The sequence below is a fragment of the Acipenser ruthenus genome, unplaced genomic scaffold (genome assembly GCF_902713425.1).
Source record: "Acipenser ruthenus unplaced genomic scaffold, fAciRut3.2 maternal haplotype, whole genome shotgun sequence".
Taxonomy (NCBI): domain Eukaryota; kingdom Metazoa; phylum Chordata; class Actinopteri; order Acipenseriformes; family Acipenseridae; genus Acipenser; species Acipenser ruthenus.
In genome coordinates this window covers 85,631-103,388 of record NW_026708108.1, presented here as the reverse complement: position 1 = coordinate 103,388, position 17,758 = coordinate 85,631, and the positions used below count along the sequence as shown (strand labels likewise).

The following is a 17,758-nucleotide window of genomic DNA, read 5'->3' as shown; positions in this document are numbered from 1 at the left end:
AAGCAAAGTTTGTGGGGAATAATAACCATGTTCTATACTTTTGAGGCATAAGCAATTCGGAAATAACACTTACTACCCAGGAACCAAAAAAAAAAAAAAAATTGTTACACGGTGTTATTATTATTATTATTTGTTTATTTAGTAGATGCCTTTATCCAAGGCGACTTACAGCGACTAGGGTGTGTGAACTATGCATCAACTGCAGAGTCACTTACAATTACATCCCACCCGAAAGACGGAGCACAAGGAGGTTAAGTGACTTGCTCAGGGTCAAACAATGAGTCAGTGGCTCAGGTGGGATTTGAACTGGGGACCTCCTGGTTACAAGCCCTTTTCTTTAATCACTGGACCACACAGCCTCCCATAATAATAATGGCCAGCTGGTTTGGGTTTTCCCCAGACTTATTTATTCATTTTATTGTCATTGTTTGTTAGCCTACTATTAGTAGTTTAACTACTACTGCAGGCACCAACGTTAACAGCTTAAACTTAAACTTTACTGTAAAAAAAGAGGCACTATAGTTTGAAATGCCGGTACAGTGGGTGGAGTAATATGCATTTTCAGTGAGAGTTGACCCTGCCTTCAGAGGACGGAGATGAGGCAAAGAGAGGCTGCTGTGGATGTAAAGGGAGTTTCTTTGGAAGACTGCTCTTGGGCACCATCTAGCTCTGGCACTGGTAAATCCATCTCAGTTACATATGTGAGCAGGAGGATGATGGGAAATGTAGTTTCATGCGAGGTCCATGCGGGTACATGGGAACCATCAGTGCACCAACAAAAATATCCACTAATCAAAGCAAATCAAAGAGATAAACTAAACATGCAGTTAAATTAAATTCCAAAACACTTAACATTGTGTAAGAAAATGTAGGCCTAAGTACACCCTTGTTACACATAGGAATATCTTGAATTTCAACCAAAATATAAAAATGTACATTTCTGGTTTATAGATGGTTGGCTTTGTTCGTCCCTTGATTACACGTCTACAGTAAAGGATAATTGTTCTAACATTTATTTATAGATCAAGACATACCAGTCCAAAATGGCGGAGATAGAAGACATATTTGAGGGAGTTGAAGAAGCCATTGATGGAGCTGACGATGACATTGAAGACCTATCAGAAGAAGCACAAGAGGAAATAAAAGCAGAAGTAGCTGAAGCACGAGCAGAAGTTGCAGAGCTTTCCAAAGTTAGCGAGACCTTAAAAACCTTGCTTCAATACGTCACAACAAGTATACCAAAAATAGTAGGATTTGTTGTGAAAAATTTAGCTATCGGTGCTATCTTGTGGGGTGTAAATGTTGTTCTTAACAAATTGCTTCCCGATAAACAACAATCCTTGGATGTACAGAGTAAGCGTGCTGTGATTAAGGCATTAACCGCAATCATTAAAAATGAAACAGGCCTCAGTGAAAAGCTCCTAAAGTGGATGACAGACCACAAAGATGATATGATTCAACTGGAAGGATTTGAAGTACCAATGGAATCAATTATTCAGAAATACATTGGACCAGTATCTGATGTACGTAATGTTTTGCTACTTTTTATTTATGTTCTATTAACAATATATACAGCAGTTATCGTCAAAAGTTTACATACATACAATGGAAATGAATAATTTCTAGGAGTTTCTCTAAAACCCCAAAATTGAGTTCCTGCCAGCAGAGAGAGAATTGAGGCATCCACTTCATTTATTATTAAATGTAGTAGTAACCTAGTATCAGTTGTAAGAATTCCGTTTGTGTAATATTTAATACCAATTCAGATTTTAGAACATACAGCAGCAACAGGGTAACACTGTATTTTAAGCAGTTATTAGGGAGTTATTAACAATGTTTTTCAGGAACCAATCCTATCTAATACTATAGCTTTTCTCTTATTAGCAACCTCTGGATAATGGCAACTTTTTGATGGCTACCAAGTGATTGTTAATAAGCAGCATTTACCATGTGTATATACTTTCGTGGCCTGCCTACTACATCATTAGAAACTGAAAGGTAGGGTATTAAATACCTCTTCTGTGCTGATTTGATGTTTGATATTTCACAATTTGATGTTTTAGGCCGTTGAGCAAGCCTTCAAAGTTGCAAACTCACTCACGAAAAAGATTGACGGGAAAACCCAGATCAACATCCCAACAGCAGAAGACATCCAGCAGTTCCTTGCAGCTGCCGATGCATTTCTCCAAGCCTTCAGTAATTTGATTCAGTTTGTCTCCACACATGTTCAACAGATTAAAGAGCTTAAAACCTTTCCATTGACACAGGCAGACATTGACTCTCTTAAAACTCAGCTGGATGATGCTAAGGCCTTACCTTTGTGGTAAACAAAAAATATGTCTTGACTTTTGATAATGTATAGGATCAAAAGAGACAGGCACACACTGCTCCAAAAGCTTGCATTTTTCTCATATTCACGATTAAAACAGCTAATAATAAACTCTGGAAAGTTAAAATATTCAAAACGCAGTTTTTGTTTTCTGGTATAACTGTTTATTAACATAGACGTGAATGATTAAAACACAATTGTTAATAGAAATACAATGCTTGAGCTTCAACTAAACACGACAAGATTAAAAAAGCAATATAATTGTGTGTATTTTTCATTTTACCATTTTTATTCTTCACAAGTATAAATGTTGTTGTGATATATGTGACTCATATTATTAAGTGGCTTCTCATTAAAAAAAGAACAAACATATGGTGTCAAGGCTATATATAAATAGCAACAATGTTGGTATGTCCATTTGCTTTTGCCCTTAAGGCCTAATTACAACATATACTAGAATGAAAATGTTTTAAGTTATAGCCTACTAATAGAGCATCACATTCATGTTTAGTTGCTATTTTTAATCTCAAATATATTAATTATTTTGACATATCTATCACTATCATGTGGCAGTCAGTCAAGGTCATTCTTAGGTGCAAAAAACATGGCCACAGAATGTACCAAGTGGGTATGGCCATGTAACTGAGAAAATAATGAGAAGAGTTGAATGTGTTGAAATGTGTTCACTCTAGAATATGTTGAAATTAGGCCTTTAAGGAGGCAAACAACATACATCAGAAGTGATTGGGTCTGATGAGCACGTACAAAATGCCAAAAAATAAAGATATAGTCATTGCTTTTACACTCACCTAGTTCCGAGGTGTTTTATTTTTTGTTCAGGAATCAGTCTTGTATTCTTCATTACCTGCAAGGATGAAAACCCACACACACACCCACATACACCACCCACCCACCCACACACACACACACACCAACACACACACCCACCCACACACACACACCCACCCACACACACACACCCACCCACACAGACAGACACACAGGAGGATGCAACATTGACAATGGATAATTGCAAAGCATATGATATGGTTTATTTAGATTTCTAGAAAGCTTTTGATAAAGTCCCGCATAAAAGATTAATTCTCAAACTGAACGCAGTAGGGATTCAAGGAAATGCATGCACATGGATTAGGGAGTGATTAACATGTAGAAAACATTCATTGCACTCCAGGATCTTCTTTATCTGTGGTCCGACGAAGACACCGGCTTTGACCTTTGCCTCAGACAGCTTAGGTAAGAAGTCTTGAAGGTACTCGAAGGCTGCCGACTCCTTATCTAGAGATCTGAGAAATTGTTTCATAAGGCCCAATTTGATGTGCAGTGGTGGCATCAGCACCTTCCGGGGGTCCACCAGTGGCTCCCACTTGACGTTGTTCCTCCCCACAGAGAACTCGGTCCGCTGTGGCCAGTCCCGCCTGTGGTAGTGCGCCTTGGTGTCCCTGCTGTCCCAAAGACAAAGATAGCAGGGAAACGTGGTAAAACTGCCTTGGAGACTGTCACAAAGACGGCCAGAGTGGGTGGCGTCAGACCGGAAGCAGGAAGGAATTCAAACACAGACAGACGGTGCTGGTGATGAGCTGAGTGCAATGGCTGCACTCAGCGTTTATTAACAAATAAAAGGGTTGTCAACAGTACAAAAAACAGGACACGGCACTTGCGCCAAAATAAACAGACATACAAAACGGACTAACACTAAACAAACGGTGCACGGACAGACAAACAGACACGGTGAGAACAAACACTTATATTTACGATCGTATTTAACTCTACTTTTACTCCTCTCTCTCTCACCCGTTCTCCTCTTCCGAACACCCAAACACGAGTGACTAAAACGTGCATCTATATATACTGTTGTGCTGGGATTCAATTACTAATTAATTACTCACTTGAATCCCAGCACGTGAATTCATTACGTGCAACCCCGTGCCACACATTATACACATTTTATCTGCACGTGAAGTGATGTGCCATCCTCGTGCCTAAATATAATTATACACTTTAAATACACGTGAAACACAGACCCGTTTATATCCCGTGTACCAATCTATACACCAACATTAACATACGCACGCATACATACAAACACAGATCACACAAATGCACACAGGGGCGGGGCACTTTGCCACAAGACCCATCAGGAATGCCACCATTTTGAAGTCTCCTATGACCTTGATGCCATCTCAGAAAAATGCAGATATGTATCCACTTAGGCAGCTGGAACTAAACTGAACTGGTGGGCTTAAGGCCCCTGTATTTATACTACTATTTATGTTACTGGAAAGTTCTAGAAAGTTCTAGAAGTTACTCCAAGTTTACTCAGCACTGAATCTATCTGGAATGTTCTGGAAAATAGGTAAATTTCAAAATATCACTGTCCTGGTCACAAAAGCAAAGTTTGTGGGGAATAATAACCATGTTCTATACTTTTGAGGCATAAGCAATTCGGAAATAACACTTACTACCCAGGAACCAAAAAAAAAAAAAAAATTGTTACACGGTGTTATTATTATTATTATTTGTTTATTTAGTAGATGCCTTTATCCAAGGCGACTTACAGCGACTAGGGTGTGTGAACTATGCATCAACTGCAGAGTCACTTACAATTACATCCCACCCGAAAGACGGAGCACAAGGAGGTTAAGTGACTTGCTCAGGGTCAAACAATGAGTCAGTGGCTCAGGTGGGATTTGAACTGGGGACCTCCTGGTTACAAGCCCTTTTCTTTAATCACTGGACCACACAGCCTCCCATAATAATAATGGCCAGCTGGTTTGGGTTTTCCCCAGACTTATTTATTCATTTTATTGTCATTGTTTGTTAGCCTACTATTAGTAGTTTAACTACTACTGCAGGCACCAACGTTAACAGCTTAAACTTAAACTTTACTGTAAAAAAAGAGGCACTATAGTTTGAAATGCCGGTACAGTGGGTGGAGTAATATGCATTTTCAGTGAGAGTTGACCCTGCCTTCAGAGGACGGAGATGAGGCAAAGAGAGGCTGCTGTGGATGTAAAGGGAGTTTCTTTGGAAGACTGCTCTTGGGCACCATCTAGCTCTGGCACTGGTAAATCCATCTCAGTTACATATGTGAGCAGGAGGATGATGGGAAATGTAGTTTCATGCGAGGTCCATGCGGGTACATGGGAACCATCAGTGCACCAACAAAAATATCCACTAATCAAAGCAAATCAAAGAGATAAACTAAACATGCAGTTAAATTAAATTCCAAAACACTTAACATTGTGTAAGAAAATGTAGGCCTAAGTACACCCTTGTTACACATAGGAATATCTTGAATTTCAACCAAAATATAAAAATGTACATTTCTGGTTTATAGATGGTTGGCTTTGTTCGTCCCTTGATTACACGTCTACAGTAAAGGATAATTGTTCTAACATTTATTTATAGATCAAGACATACCAGTCCAAAATGGCGGAGATAGAAGACATATTTGAGGGAGTTGAAGAAGCCATTGATGGAGCTGACGATGACATTGAAGACCTATCAGAAGAAGCACAAGAGGAAATAAAAGCAGAAGTAGCTGAAGCACGAGCAGAAGTTGCAGAGCTTTCCAAAGTTAGCGAGACCTTAAAAACCTTGCTTCAATACGTCACAACAAGTATACCAAAAATAGTAGGATTTGTTGTGAAAAATTTAGCTATCGGTGCTATCTTGTGGGGTGTAAATGTTGTTCTTAACAAATTGCTTCCCGATAAACAACAATCCTTGGATGTACAGAGTAAGCGTGCTGTGATTAAGGCATTAACCGCAATCATTAAAAATGAAACAGGCCTCAGTGAAAAGCTCCTAAAGTGGATGACAGACCACAAAGATGATATGATTCAACTGGAAGGATTTGAAGTACCAATGGAATCAATTATTCAGAAATACATTGGACCAGTATCTGATGTACGTAATGTTTTGCTACTTTTTATTTATGTTCTATTAACAATATATACAGCAGTTATCGTCAAAAGTTTACATACATACAATGGAAATGAATAATTTCTAGGAGTTTCTCTAAAACCCCAAAATTGAGTTCCTGCCAGCAGAGAGAGAATTGAGGCATCCACTTCATTTATTATTAAATGTAGTAGTAACCTAGTATCAGTTGTAAGAATTCCGTTTGTGTAATATTTAATACCAATTCAGATTTTAGAACATACAGCAGCAACAGGGTAACACTGTATTTTAAGCAGTTATTAGGGAGTTATTAACAATGTTTTTCAGGAACCAATCCTATCTAATACTATAGCTTTTCTCTTATTAGCAACCTCTGGATAATGGCAACTTTTTGATGGCTACCAAGTGATTGTTAATAAGCAGCATTTACCATGTGTATATACTTTCGTGGCCTGCCTACTACATCATTAGAAACTGAAAGGTAGGGTATTAAATACCTCTTCTGTGCTGATTTGATGTTTGATATTTCACAATTTGATGTTTTAGGCCGTTGAGCAAGCCTTCAAAGTTGCAAACTCACTCACGAAAAAGATTGACGGGAAAACCCAGATCAACATCCCAACAGCAGAAGACATCCAGCAGTTCCTTGCAGCTGCCGATGCATTTCTCCAAGCCTTCAGTAATTTGATTCAGTTTGTCTCCACACATGTTCAACAGATTAAAGAGCTTAAAACCTTTCCATTGACACAGGCAGACATTGACTCTCTTAAAACTCAGCTGGATGATGCTAAGGCCTTACCTTTGTGGTAAACAAAAAATATGTCTTGACTTTTGATAATGTATAGGATCAAAAGAGACAGGCACACACTGCTCCAAAAGCTTGCATTTTTCTCATATTCACGATTAAAACAGCTAATAATAAACTCTGGAAAGTTAAAATATTCAAAACGCAGTTTTTGTTTTCTGGTATAACTGTTTATTAACATAGACGTGAATGATTAAAACACAATTGTTAATAGAAATACAATGCTTGAGCTTCAACTAAACACGACAAGATTAAAAAAGCAATATAATTGTGTGTATTTTTCATTTTACCATTTTTATTCTTCACAAGTATAAATGTTGTTGTGATATATGTGACTCATATTATTAAGTGGCTTCTCATTAAAAAAAGAACAAACATATGATGTCAAGGCTATATATAAATAGCAACAATGTTGGTATGTCCATTTGCTTTTGCCCTTAAGGCCTAATTACAACATATACTAGAATGAAAATGTTTTAAGTTATAGCCTACTAATAGAGCATCACATTCATGTTTAGTTGCTATTTTTAATCTCAAATATATTAATTATTTTGACATATCTATCACTATCATGTGGCAGTCAGTCAAGGTCATTCTTAGGTGCAAAAAACATGGCCACAGAATGTACCAAGTGGGTATGGCCATGTAACTGAGAAAATAATGAGAAGAGTTGAATGTGTTGAAATGTGTTCACTCTAGAATATGTTGAAATTAGGCCTTTAAGGAGGCAAACAACATACATCAGAAGTGATTAGGTCTGATGAGCACGTACAAAATGCCAAAAAATAAAGATATAGTCATTGCTTTTACACTCACCTAGTTCTGAGGTGTTTTATTTTTTGTTCAGGAATCAGTCTTGTATTCTTCATTACCTGCAAGGATGAAAACCCACACACACACCCCCACATATACCACCCACCCACCCACACACACACACACACCAACACACACACCCACCCACCCCCCCACCCACCCACCCACACACACCCACCCACCCACACACACACACACACACACACACACACACACACAGACAGACATACAGGAGGATGCAACATTGACAATGGATAATTGCAAAGCATATGACATGGTTCATTTAGATTTCCAGAAAGCTTTTGATAAAGTCCCGCATAAAAGATTAATTCTCAAACTGAACGCAGTAGGGATTCAAGGAAATGCATGCACATGGATTAGGGAGTGATTAACATGTAGAAAACAGAAAGTACTGATTAGCGGAGAAACCTCAAAATGGAGCGAGGTAACCAGTGGTGTACCACAGGGATCAGTATTAGGTCCTCTGCTATTCCTAATCTACATTAATGATTTAGATTCTGATATAGTAAGCAAACTTGTTAAATTTGTAGACAACATAAAAATAGGAGGAGTGGCAAACACTGTTGCAGCAGCAAAGGTCATTCAAAATGATCTAGACAGTATTCAGAACTGGGCAGACACATGGCAAATGACATTTAATAGAGAAAAGCGTAAAGTATTGCATGCAGGCAAAAAAAAATTATAAATATCATATGGGAGATACTGAAATTGAAGAAGGGAACTATGAAAAAGACCTAGGAGTTTATGTGGACTCAGAAATGTCTTCATCTAGACAATGTGGGGAAGCTATAAAAAAGGCCAACAAGATGCTCAGATATATTGTGAGAAGTGTTGAATTTAAATCAAGGGAAGTAATGTTAAAACTTTACAATGCATTAGTAAGACCTCACCTTGAATATTGTGTTCAGTTCTGGTCACCTCGTTACAAAAAGGATATTGCTGCTCTATAAAGAGTGCAAAGAAGAGCAACCAGAATTATCCCAGGTTTAAAAGGGATGTCGTATGCAGACAGGCTAAAAGAATTGAATCTATTCAGTCTTGGACAAAGAAGACTATGCGGTGATCTGATTCACAATGTCGACCCAATGGACTTTTTCGACATGAAAAAAGAAACAAGGGCCAGGGGTCACAAATGGAGATTAGATAAAAGGGGCATTCAGAACAGAAAATAAGAGGCACTTTTTTACACAGAGAATTGTGAGGGTCTGGAACCAACTCCCCAGTAATGTTGTTGAAGCTGACACCATGAGATCCTTCAAGAACCTGCTTGATGAGATTCTGGGATCAATAAGCTACTAACAACTATATGAGCAAGATGGGCCAAATGGCCTCCTCTCGTTTATAAACTTTCTTATGTTCTTCTGTTTTATTCCCTCGGTGGGTGGGACCAAGTGCAACTCTGGTATAGAGAGTTCAGTGATACCTACCCAATGGGCAGGCATATCTCATACATAATGTTCATTGGTGGTCGTCTTCTCTTTCAGGGAACCAGGGTTACATTAAGTTCTTCCATCAGCGTTTTAACTTTATTAAGAATACTACAGGCAAGTCGCTGAGGTATGTCATTTTGGAAGCCGCAGCGTGTCGCTCAACAAACGACTCCCCCAGTTAATCAAAACGACCGTCAATTCTTTCCCTACAGGGAATTCTACTGTACCGGTTATTAATATTCATAACTATTACACCTGCACTCGCAAACTCCTGATATTTGGCTCAAACAAAGGTCAAGGTGTAGCATATTTCCAATAGTTATGAATCAAAATGTCGACCATTGTTTCCCTACAGGGAATTCTACTGCACCTCTCATTAATATTCATAACTATTATACCTGAACTCGCAAACTCATGATATTTGGCTCAATCAAAGTGAGTGAGCCCAATATCAGGAGTTTGCAAGTTTGGGTTAAATAGTTATTTAGTACTCATTTGGGTAATAGTTATATACTCAATAGGGTGTACGTTGTCACTGAGCCAAATATCGTCATTTTCGTAGCTATACTGAAGGAGTTATGAATAACAACAGTGGGGCTGTGTTTACCGCAAAGTAACTTTTGAATATCGAATATCAAACCAATTTCACCAGGGTGTTTTATTTAGGCGTATATTTTACTTTTATTAAGTCTGCAGTCTGGAGTTTCAACAGAGCAACGCAGGCTCCGCAAGCAATCGCAAAGAAGCTCCCAGATCTATTTCTGTCTTCTCCTTATATAGACAGTTGTTCTGAGCGTACGTGACTTTTGTCACATATCTGCTAGTTAAACGCATGCAAGCATCCTGCTTCAACACCTGTAGGCAGCCAGACTAGACTTGTGGTTTATCTTGAGTTTTGTTTACCAACTGCTTCTATTGGTTACTGGTTTGTTGAGTCAGTTGCTATGGGACGTTGGTCCTTTACAAACATACTGATTGGTCCTTATATAGCTGATGCGACATCAGCTGAATATACAAGCTCCCACAAGTCTAGTCAGCTGAAACCACAAACACATCTTTATACTTTATTTCTATATTTTATTTAATATACTTATAAAAGCAAAACACGCATTATTCTATAACTAAAGTTCTGTTTGTCCTACGGACCTAGCAAAGCCATCAAAGTGTACAGACAGTAAAGAGTCATTTTCCCAAGACATTCCCTCCTTTTGTAATTAAATTACAACCATAAAGCAGGAAATTACATTACATCATCAGCCATTTCACTAAAAGGATCAGTGTCATCACCATCATTACACTGACCTTCAGTGGTGAGCAGAGGCATAGTTAAGGCGTTATCCACGACTTTGGTACAGAGCTTTTTAATACAAGTAATCAGAAGCATTAATGCTATTAACACCACTAAACTTGAGTTGTATCATCCTGTTTCAGTGGTTGATAGCCCAGTATGCGGGAACACAATACTTCATTGGCTAGCCCTGTAAGTAATCTCTTTTGTTTCTTAAGCACATATTTCAAATAACAGAATAATAACATAGCAATAAGCAATACCAATAATGAAATAAGCGAGGAAGCATGTCCCCCTACATTCCACCAGTCAGCCCAGTCCACTCCAGCACTTTCTCCAGCTAATCCACATAGGATACCCCACCCGCATGATCGGGCGTCTGCTAATATCAGTTGCCCACTGTTGCCCACCAGTGACGCCTGCACTCTAGCTATCACTACTCTTGAGTGAACGTCCATAAACTGCTTGTTAATGTGTGCCAATGCCATCAGCATACCTGTATGATTAATTGTCTTCATCCATTCTTCAGCGTCTTCGATAATGCCTGTGATGTTAATAGGTGGAGTGGGGTGCATGCTCAGGTGTCCCACAGTCACAACACCCTGTGGGTGAAAACACTTCCCACCCCCATGCTTGAGGTGATTACGCACCATGTTCCATTCCTCATCTGAGTTCATCTTTTGTACCCTAACTTTGGGTGTACCGTTGCTTCCATCATTTGCATTGACAGGTTAGTGCTGCCAGCATGGTCACACAGAATAGCATCACCAAATTCAAACACTCAGTGGCCTTGAAGTACAGGGTGGCATTTTGGGCATGCTGATCAACCCATGTTATTTGTGGGACGATAACCCGTGTTCCAATTACTACCCCTAGGCTACTGACTGTTATCCCGGTACTGTGGTGGACCCGACTGGTGGTATGTGGCACTATTAAAATAAAACAAATATCTTCATCACATCGTTCAGTACATATCACCATATTATCCTGAAACTCTGGATACGCTGGGTATCTGTTCTTAGCTAACCCACGTAACATCTGTTCTCTCCAATCTGTCAAATTTATATCTTCAATTATTGCGTCAACCGTCTCTCTCATGACATTTGTTGTAATATCCAGTGTTTCACCAGTCATTTGTTCAGCCATGGCCAATCTCTGAATAGCATCGTTTGATATCTTCAATGTTTATTCTTACCAATGTTTGCAACCAGATTACTCCCATCACAAATGGTTTTGCCCTCCCCACAGCTACCAACCTGTCTGGGGGGAAATGGCATCAACGGGGGACATTGAGTGGAGTGGAACTGTAGCTTCATACCTCCCATATACCCTGTATTTTCCCAAGTACCGTTACACACACTGTGCGCTATCCTTTGCCCTGTCACATTAACACATGTCCAATTATAAGTATCATGGGTGCAACCCCACATTCTGCTGTTTTTGCTCTCGACTTGTTGCATTAGCTTGCTCCTGTTGTCACTGTTTGGTATAGTTTTTTGTCGTCCAGAGACAGTCCACCTCCAATGACGCGTTACTGCTTACAGTTCGGTTGCATATTGACTCATACTGGACCCCTCCCACTGTTATATCACAAGTAGAACATTGTTCAAACTGTGCTGGAGTCATTGTATTATTCTGGCTTATCAAACGCACAGGTTGCCACGTTCCCTCTATGTCACTCTCGAAGGGAAGTGGTCTTTGTTTCCATCCATTACCCTGTTGTTGTCTAAGGATTCAAGTGCAGTTCTTCCAGGGGGCCCCCAAAGCTTGTCTCTCTGCACACTCCTCGTTCCATGCCCAGAGGTGTGGAATCCTCTCCGACTCTGGAATGACATGATACTTGAAACACAAATCATGTTACTGTCCGTTGCTGCTCCCGCCGTCTGTGGAAAGAGATATGCCATTAGTTTCGGGGTATTCAGTGTCACCATCAGCACTATGTATGGACCATGCCATTGACATCTCTTTACCCTCCTTGTGTCCATTTTGTGTGTTTATAATAGACTGCTGTTTCTTGCCCGGATCCTTAATAGAACCGTCGGCACCCAACCTGTCCCCCCCCCCTTTTTTTTTTTTACATCAATGCATTCTGTTTCTATCTGTGCAAGTATGACAAAATATATCTACTGACACAGCTGCTGTTTTGTGGTTAACAGGAAACCGCACTGCTTCCTCAGCTAGCTTGTCAGCCTTTTCGTTGCCTAGAGACAGAGGATCTGTTCCTTGACTGTGTGCTTTCACTTTAGCTGACTGTGTGGTTTGTCCAGTTCTTTTACTTGGTCGTATAACGAAACAATCACCGCGCCTATGCCCGAGATTACCATAATTGTCACATTTAGGCTTCTGCCCCTGTTTGCAATCTGACCTTTTTTGTCCCATTTTACCACAGTTCTGACATGCTCCATCAAATCATACAGCACATATTTTCATTTTTATATTCCTTTTGTCTGTTTACAACTCCTACTGCCCAATTCATTACTCTTTCGCATGCGTTCCCTGGGTTTAGTTTACCCCCAGCTCAATTGCCTTCTGCAAATGTGGACCCAGTCCACTAATTAATACCTATACAAACACTTGATCTGACTCTTTTGGGTCAACACTTCCTTAATAATCAGGATATGCTTCCCACTTGCGTACTCCATAATCCTGCACTGACTCATTCTCTTTCTGCTTGACTCCCATTATTACGGACCAGTCAATACGTGCCCCCTCAGTAGTTTGTTTAATTGTTGCTTTCAAGTATTGTCTTTGGTCTCGTACTGTATCGTCTTTTGAGTAGGTACTGTCCCTGATCTCTCCCCGTAATTTGGCTAGAATTCTGCTTCGCATGCTCCCATGGTCAATGTCAGGAGTTCAGTTTCAGTTAATCCGTGTGACAAAGCCTGTTGCTCTACCTTAGTCCAATAATCTTTAGTTGCATATTTGCATTTAATCTTTGGCAGACATCCTCCTAATGACTGCTTTTCTAACACCGTTAATGCATAAACTGTCATTTCCTTTTCCCATTGTGCTTCTCACGCACTCTTACTGGTGTTGCAACTTTCTTTTTTATTATATTTTTTCTTTTTCTACTGGATAATTTCAATCGGTTCCTGCTGCATTAAACCACAATCTTGTTTATGTGACGCCCATGTATCTGGGTAAACTGCACAGACTGTGCAGATTATTCCCTTCTGCCATCTACTATGTTTGATTAACACATAATCCACTATCTCAGATGACATTATGTCTTCCTTATACAACTCAATATGTTTATATTGACTTCAAGTTACTCTCCTGAACACACTTTTGAATTAGAACAATACAACACAACAACACACAAATAACTAACACAACATGACCCGGGTCACCCAATCACACCTCGCAATCCGCACTAAATACGGTACAACACTGCCACGACGGCAAACACTTTCCCTTACCTATTTGTCTACTGGGACTTAACCTGCCCTCTGTCATGCCTCAAGTCCCGGTCCAACAAACACCCACAAAGATTCTTTAAATGCTCTGTCAAGGTACAAACTCAACTGTTAGCGACTGGATCCACTAAATATTGGGGATGGTAATTAAAACATACTCACCCTCCTTGGACAGTCGAGAACAGACAAGTCAGCGTGACAACTAATTGCAAACTGTTCGTGACGTCAAAACTGTAGTGGGATATTTTGAAAAGACTCGACATAAGACAGTCTGTTCTACTGATCTTATAAGCCTTAATACGCGGCGCAAAGGAAGTCAGCAAATGCATTCAAAATACAATTCTGACATTCACATTCAATATGAACAAAATGTGCACATGGACAGACAAACAGAGAGGAAAAAAAGAAGTTGAATTGCATTGCAATCTAAATGTTGATACACTGAGTTGAATTGTAATGTAATCTAATGTACAGACAAATGCCTTTTTTTTAAAAATAATAAATAAAATAAATGATATCAGTCAATTTACCTCTACTCAATTAATAGTTCTTTTGTGACGTCTTATCTTAGGCGTTGCGACAACATCAACATGCGTCCGCCTATTTTAATCAGTGCTTTACGGCTCTCAACCTACACTATATACTGCACCTATTACCAACAGTATTTACAGCTGTCTTCTTTAATCAGTGCTTTACGACTCCTGGCCTACACTATTTTAATCAGTGGTTTACGCGTCCCAGGGTCTACACTATATACTTCGCCTATAGCCAACAATATGGCTAGGCCACGCGTTTAATCAGTGCTTACAGGCTTTCAACCAACACTCGACAGATCTGATTGTATTAATCCAATAAGTCTAACCTACCGTCTCTGTGTCTCTCAGTTTGTTCGGGATACTTTATCCGCCTCGCCGGTGCCCTCAGACAGATCCAGAGCGGCCTCTGTCCGTTTCCGGAACGCGGTAGTCCTGACCTTAGTATTTGTTAAGGTCCCGTCGACAGTTGACTCTGTTTCCCAGGACAATCAGCGGGCGGAGTTCAGTATCCCATCCTCGTCGCCAAATTGTGGTGGAAGTTTCGTTTCCAGACCCTATAACAGAGACTCAGGCCTTGCAGACAAAGTGGAGTAAAACAAAAGCTTTTATTAAGTCTGCAGACTGGAGTTTCAACAGAGCAACGCAGGCTCCGCAAGCAATCGCAAAGAAGCTCCCAGATCTATTCCTATCTTCTCCTTATATAGACAGTTGTTCTGAGCATACGTGACTTTTGCCACATATCTGCTAGTTAAACGCATGCAAGCATCCTGCTTCAACACCTGTAGGCAGCCAGACTAGACTTGTGGTTTATCTTGAGTTTTGTTTACCAACTGCTTCTATTGGTTACTGGTTTGTTGAGTCAGTTGCTATGGGACGTTGGTCCTTTACAAACATACTGATTGGTCCTTACATAGCTGATGTGACATCAGCTGAATATGCAAGCTCCCACAAGTCTAGTCAGCTGAAACCACAAACACATCTTTATACTTTATTTCTATATTTTATTTAATATACTTATAAAAGCAAAACACGCATTATTCTATAACTAAAGTTCTGTTTGACCTACGGACCTAGCAAAGCCATCAAAGTGTACAGACAGTAAAGAGTAATTTTCCCAAGACACTATTCAACATAGATACATAAAGCAAATAAGAAGCTGTGCAATTGGCATATGTGGCATGATTGCCCTCTGTTCTGCCCCAATATACCACGTTGGGCCGGGCTAAATAGAAGTGGGGCTTGCAGAGGGGTTGCCCCTTGTCAGGTACCGGCAGAGAAATCGGTGGCCAAAAGTGATTTAACCAGTTAAATTCAAGGCTACTTCTTCAACATAGACAAATACATTTATGCACTAAAAGCCAGCGAATAAGAAGCTGAGCGAATGAGAAGCTGGCGAATAAGAAGCCAACTTCAGCCTTGTCTCTAAAACCACAGACATGTGAAACGTTTGTATGTAAATGGAATGTGTGTATAGTAAAAAAAAAAGTGCTCTATTCCTAAACAGCAGTGTTTATACCTCATTATACCTGGACTCTTGACCGGAGGGTTGTGGGTTCAATCCTGGGTGAGGGACACTGCTGTTGTACCCTTGAGCAAGGTAATTTACCTAGATTCAGTATAAACAACTGGATAAATTGGTAATTGCATGTAAACATAATGTGATATAATTGTGACAATTGTAAGTTGCCCTGGATAAGGGTGTCTGCTATAAAATAAATAATAGTAATTTAAATGCAATCTGCTGAACTATTTGCATTTGACTTGGTATTTGTATATTCTGAAATATAAGAATTTGCATTTGAATTTCAAATCATGGGAAAGCTTCAAAAATATTTCAATTTTAAACACTTTTCAATAATAATGCTCATAATAAAGTAGAGACTTTTCAGTATTGCTGGTAAAGTTGATTAACCTGAAAGATGCAAACTAAAGAGGACTTTTGTGAACTTCATGTTTATTAAACATAACAAACAAAACAAGTAAAAATAATAATTGTGCAATGCACACATATATAAACATATACATATATCTCATCATTTGTCAGTTTTTCACAAACCTGGTCCTGCTGGCCCACTGTGTCTGCTGTTTGTGTTCCAACTGAGTTCTCAATTATTAAATTGATCCCCCAGTTAAACTAACAATTAGTGACTTAATGCAATGTTAGAAATAACTTGAAATATCTAACTCTTTTGGCTGCTTTCACAAACCCTGATCAGCACTAATCTTGAACTACTTTACCTGAGTTAACATTAGGTAGTCCTAGATTAGTATTAATTGAGGCCTGTGCAGCCAGCCATTTCTACAAATAATTCAAATGCTCTGATTAGACATTTTATTCATTCAATTGAGGGTTCAATTCGTAATTTAAAGCTCAGTTGGTACACACCTGTTAATTATTATGAACTATGTGATTACTGTGTTTATGTTGTTATTATATAAACTGCTTTCCTTGTATGTCACCTTAAATTAACATTTGTTGTATGGGAAAGTATTTGAAGTCTGCACTCTCCTCTCCTCCTTCTCCTCTCCTCTCTCCTCTGCTAAATGTACTTATTTCCAATCTGTAATCCAAGCCTCCACTAACAACCCACGTAAACTATTCTCTACCTTCTCCTCCCTCCTAAACCCTCCCCCCTCCTCCTCCCTCCTCTATCTCCCCTGATGACTTTGCCTCCTTCTTCTCTTCTAAAATCTCAGATATCCGCAAACTCTTTAACACCTCTCCCTCCCCCTCACCCCCTCCTGCTCCAACCCCTACACCCACTGCATCCCCTACTAACTCACCCTCCTTCTCCACCTTCTCGCCCCTCTCAGACTCTGACCTCTCCTCCCTGCTCCAGGGTCACAAACCCACCACGTGTGCCCTGGACCCCCTCCCCACTCACCTCTTTCAAACAGCTGCTCCTGCTCTACTTCCCTTCATCTCCTCCCTTCTCAACACCTCTCTACTTTCTGGTCTCTTTCCCTCTGCCTTCAAAAAAGCCTCTATCACTCCCCTCCTCAAAAACCTACCCTCGACCCCACCTCCCTCCAGAGCTACCGTCCTGTCTCCCTCCTACCCTTCCTCTCCAAAACCCTCGAGCGGACTGTACGCCGCCAGCTCTCTGCTTTCCTGTCCAACCACTCTCTGCTCGACCCTCTCCAATCTGGCTTCCGCTCTGCTCACTCCACTGAAACTGCCCTCCTGTCTGTCACC

At 39.9% G+C, this 17,758-nt stretch overlaps 2 protein-coding genes across 4 annotated transcripts; both read left to right on the top strand.

Moving 5' to 3' along the window:
• Positions 1–78: 78 nt before the first annotated feature.
• LOC131729618 (uncharacterized) lies at positions 79–3,137 on the top strand. 2 transcript variants are annotated; one of them, XM_059019820.1, is made up of 3 exons: positions 79–678; positions 1,023–1,523; positions 2,064–3,137. In XM_059019820.1, exons 2-3 carry the CDS (start codon positions 1,044–1,046, stop codon positions 2,325–2,327), a joined length of 744 nt encoding a protein of 247 aa, XP_058875803.1. In that variant the 5' UTR covers positions 79–678; positions 1,023–1,043; the 3' UTR covers positions 2,328–3,137. The 2 variants fall into 2 exon arrangements, with proteins under 2 accessions (XP_058875803.1, XP_058875802.1); XM_059019819.1 differs by having other exon boundaries at positions 79–1,523.
• A 1,677-nt stretch (positions 3,138–4,814) lies between these two features.
• On the top strand, positions 4,815–7,435 carry LOC131729619 (uncharacterized). Of its 2 annotated transcripts, XM_059019823.1 has the most exons (3): positions 4,815–5,414; positions 5,759–6,259; positions 6,800–7,435. In XM_059019823.1, the coding sequence occupies exons 2-3, from the start codon at positions 5,780–5,782 to the stop codon at positions 7,061–7,063; spliced, it is 744 nt and encodes a 247-aa protein (XP_058875806.1). In that variant the 5' UTR covers positions 4,815–5,414; positions 5,759–5,779; the 3' UTR covers positions 7,064–7,435. The 2 variants fall into 2 exon arrangements, with proteins under 2 accessions (XP_058875806.1, XP_058875805.1); XM_059019822.1 differs by having other exon boundaries at positions 4,815–6,259.
• The last annotated feature ends 10,323 nt before the right edge of the window (positions 7,436–17,758 follow it).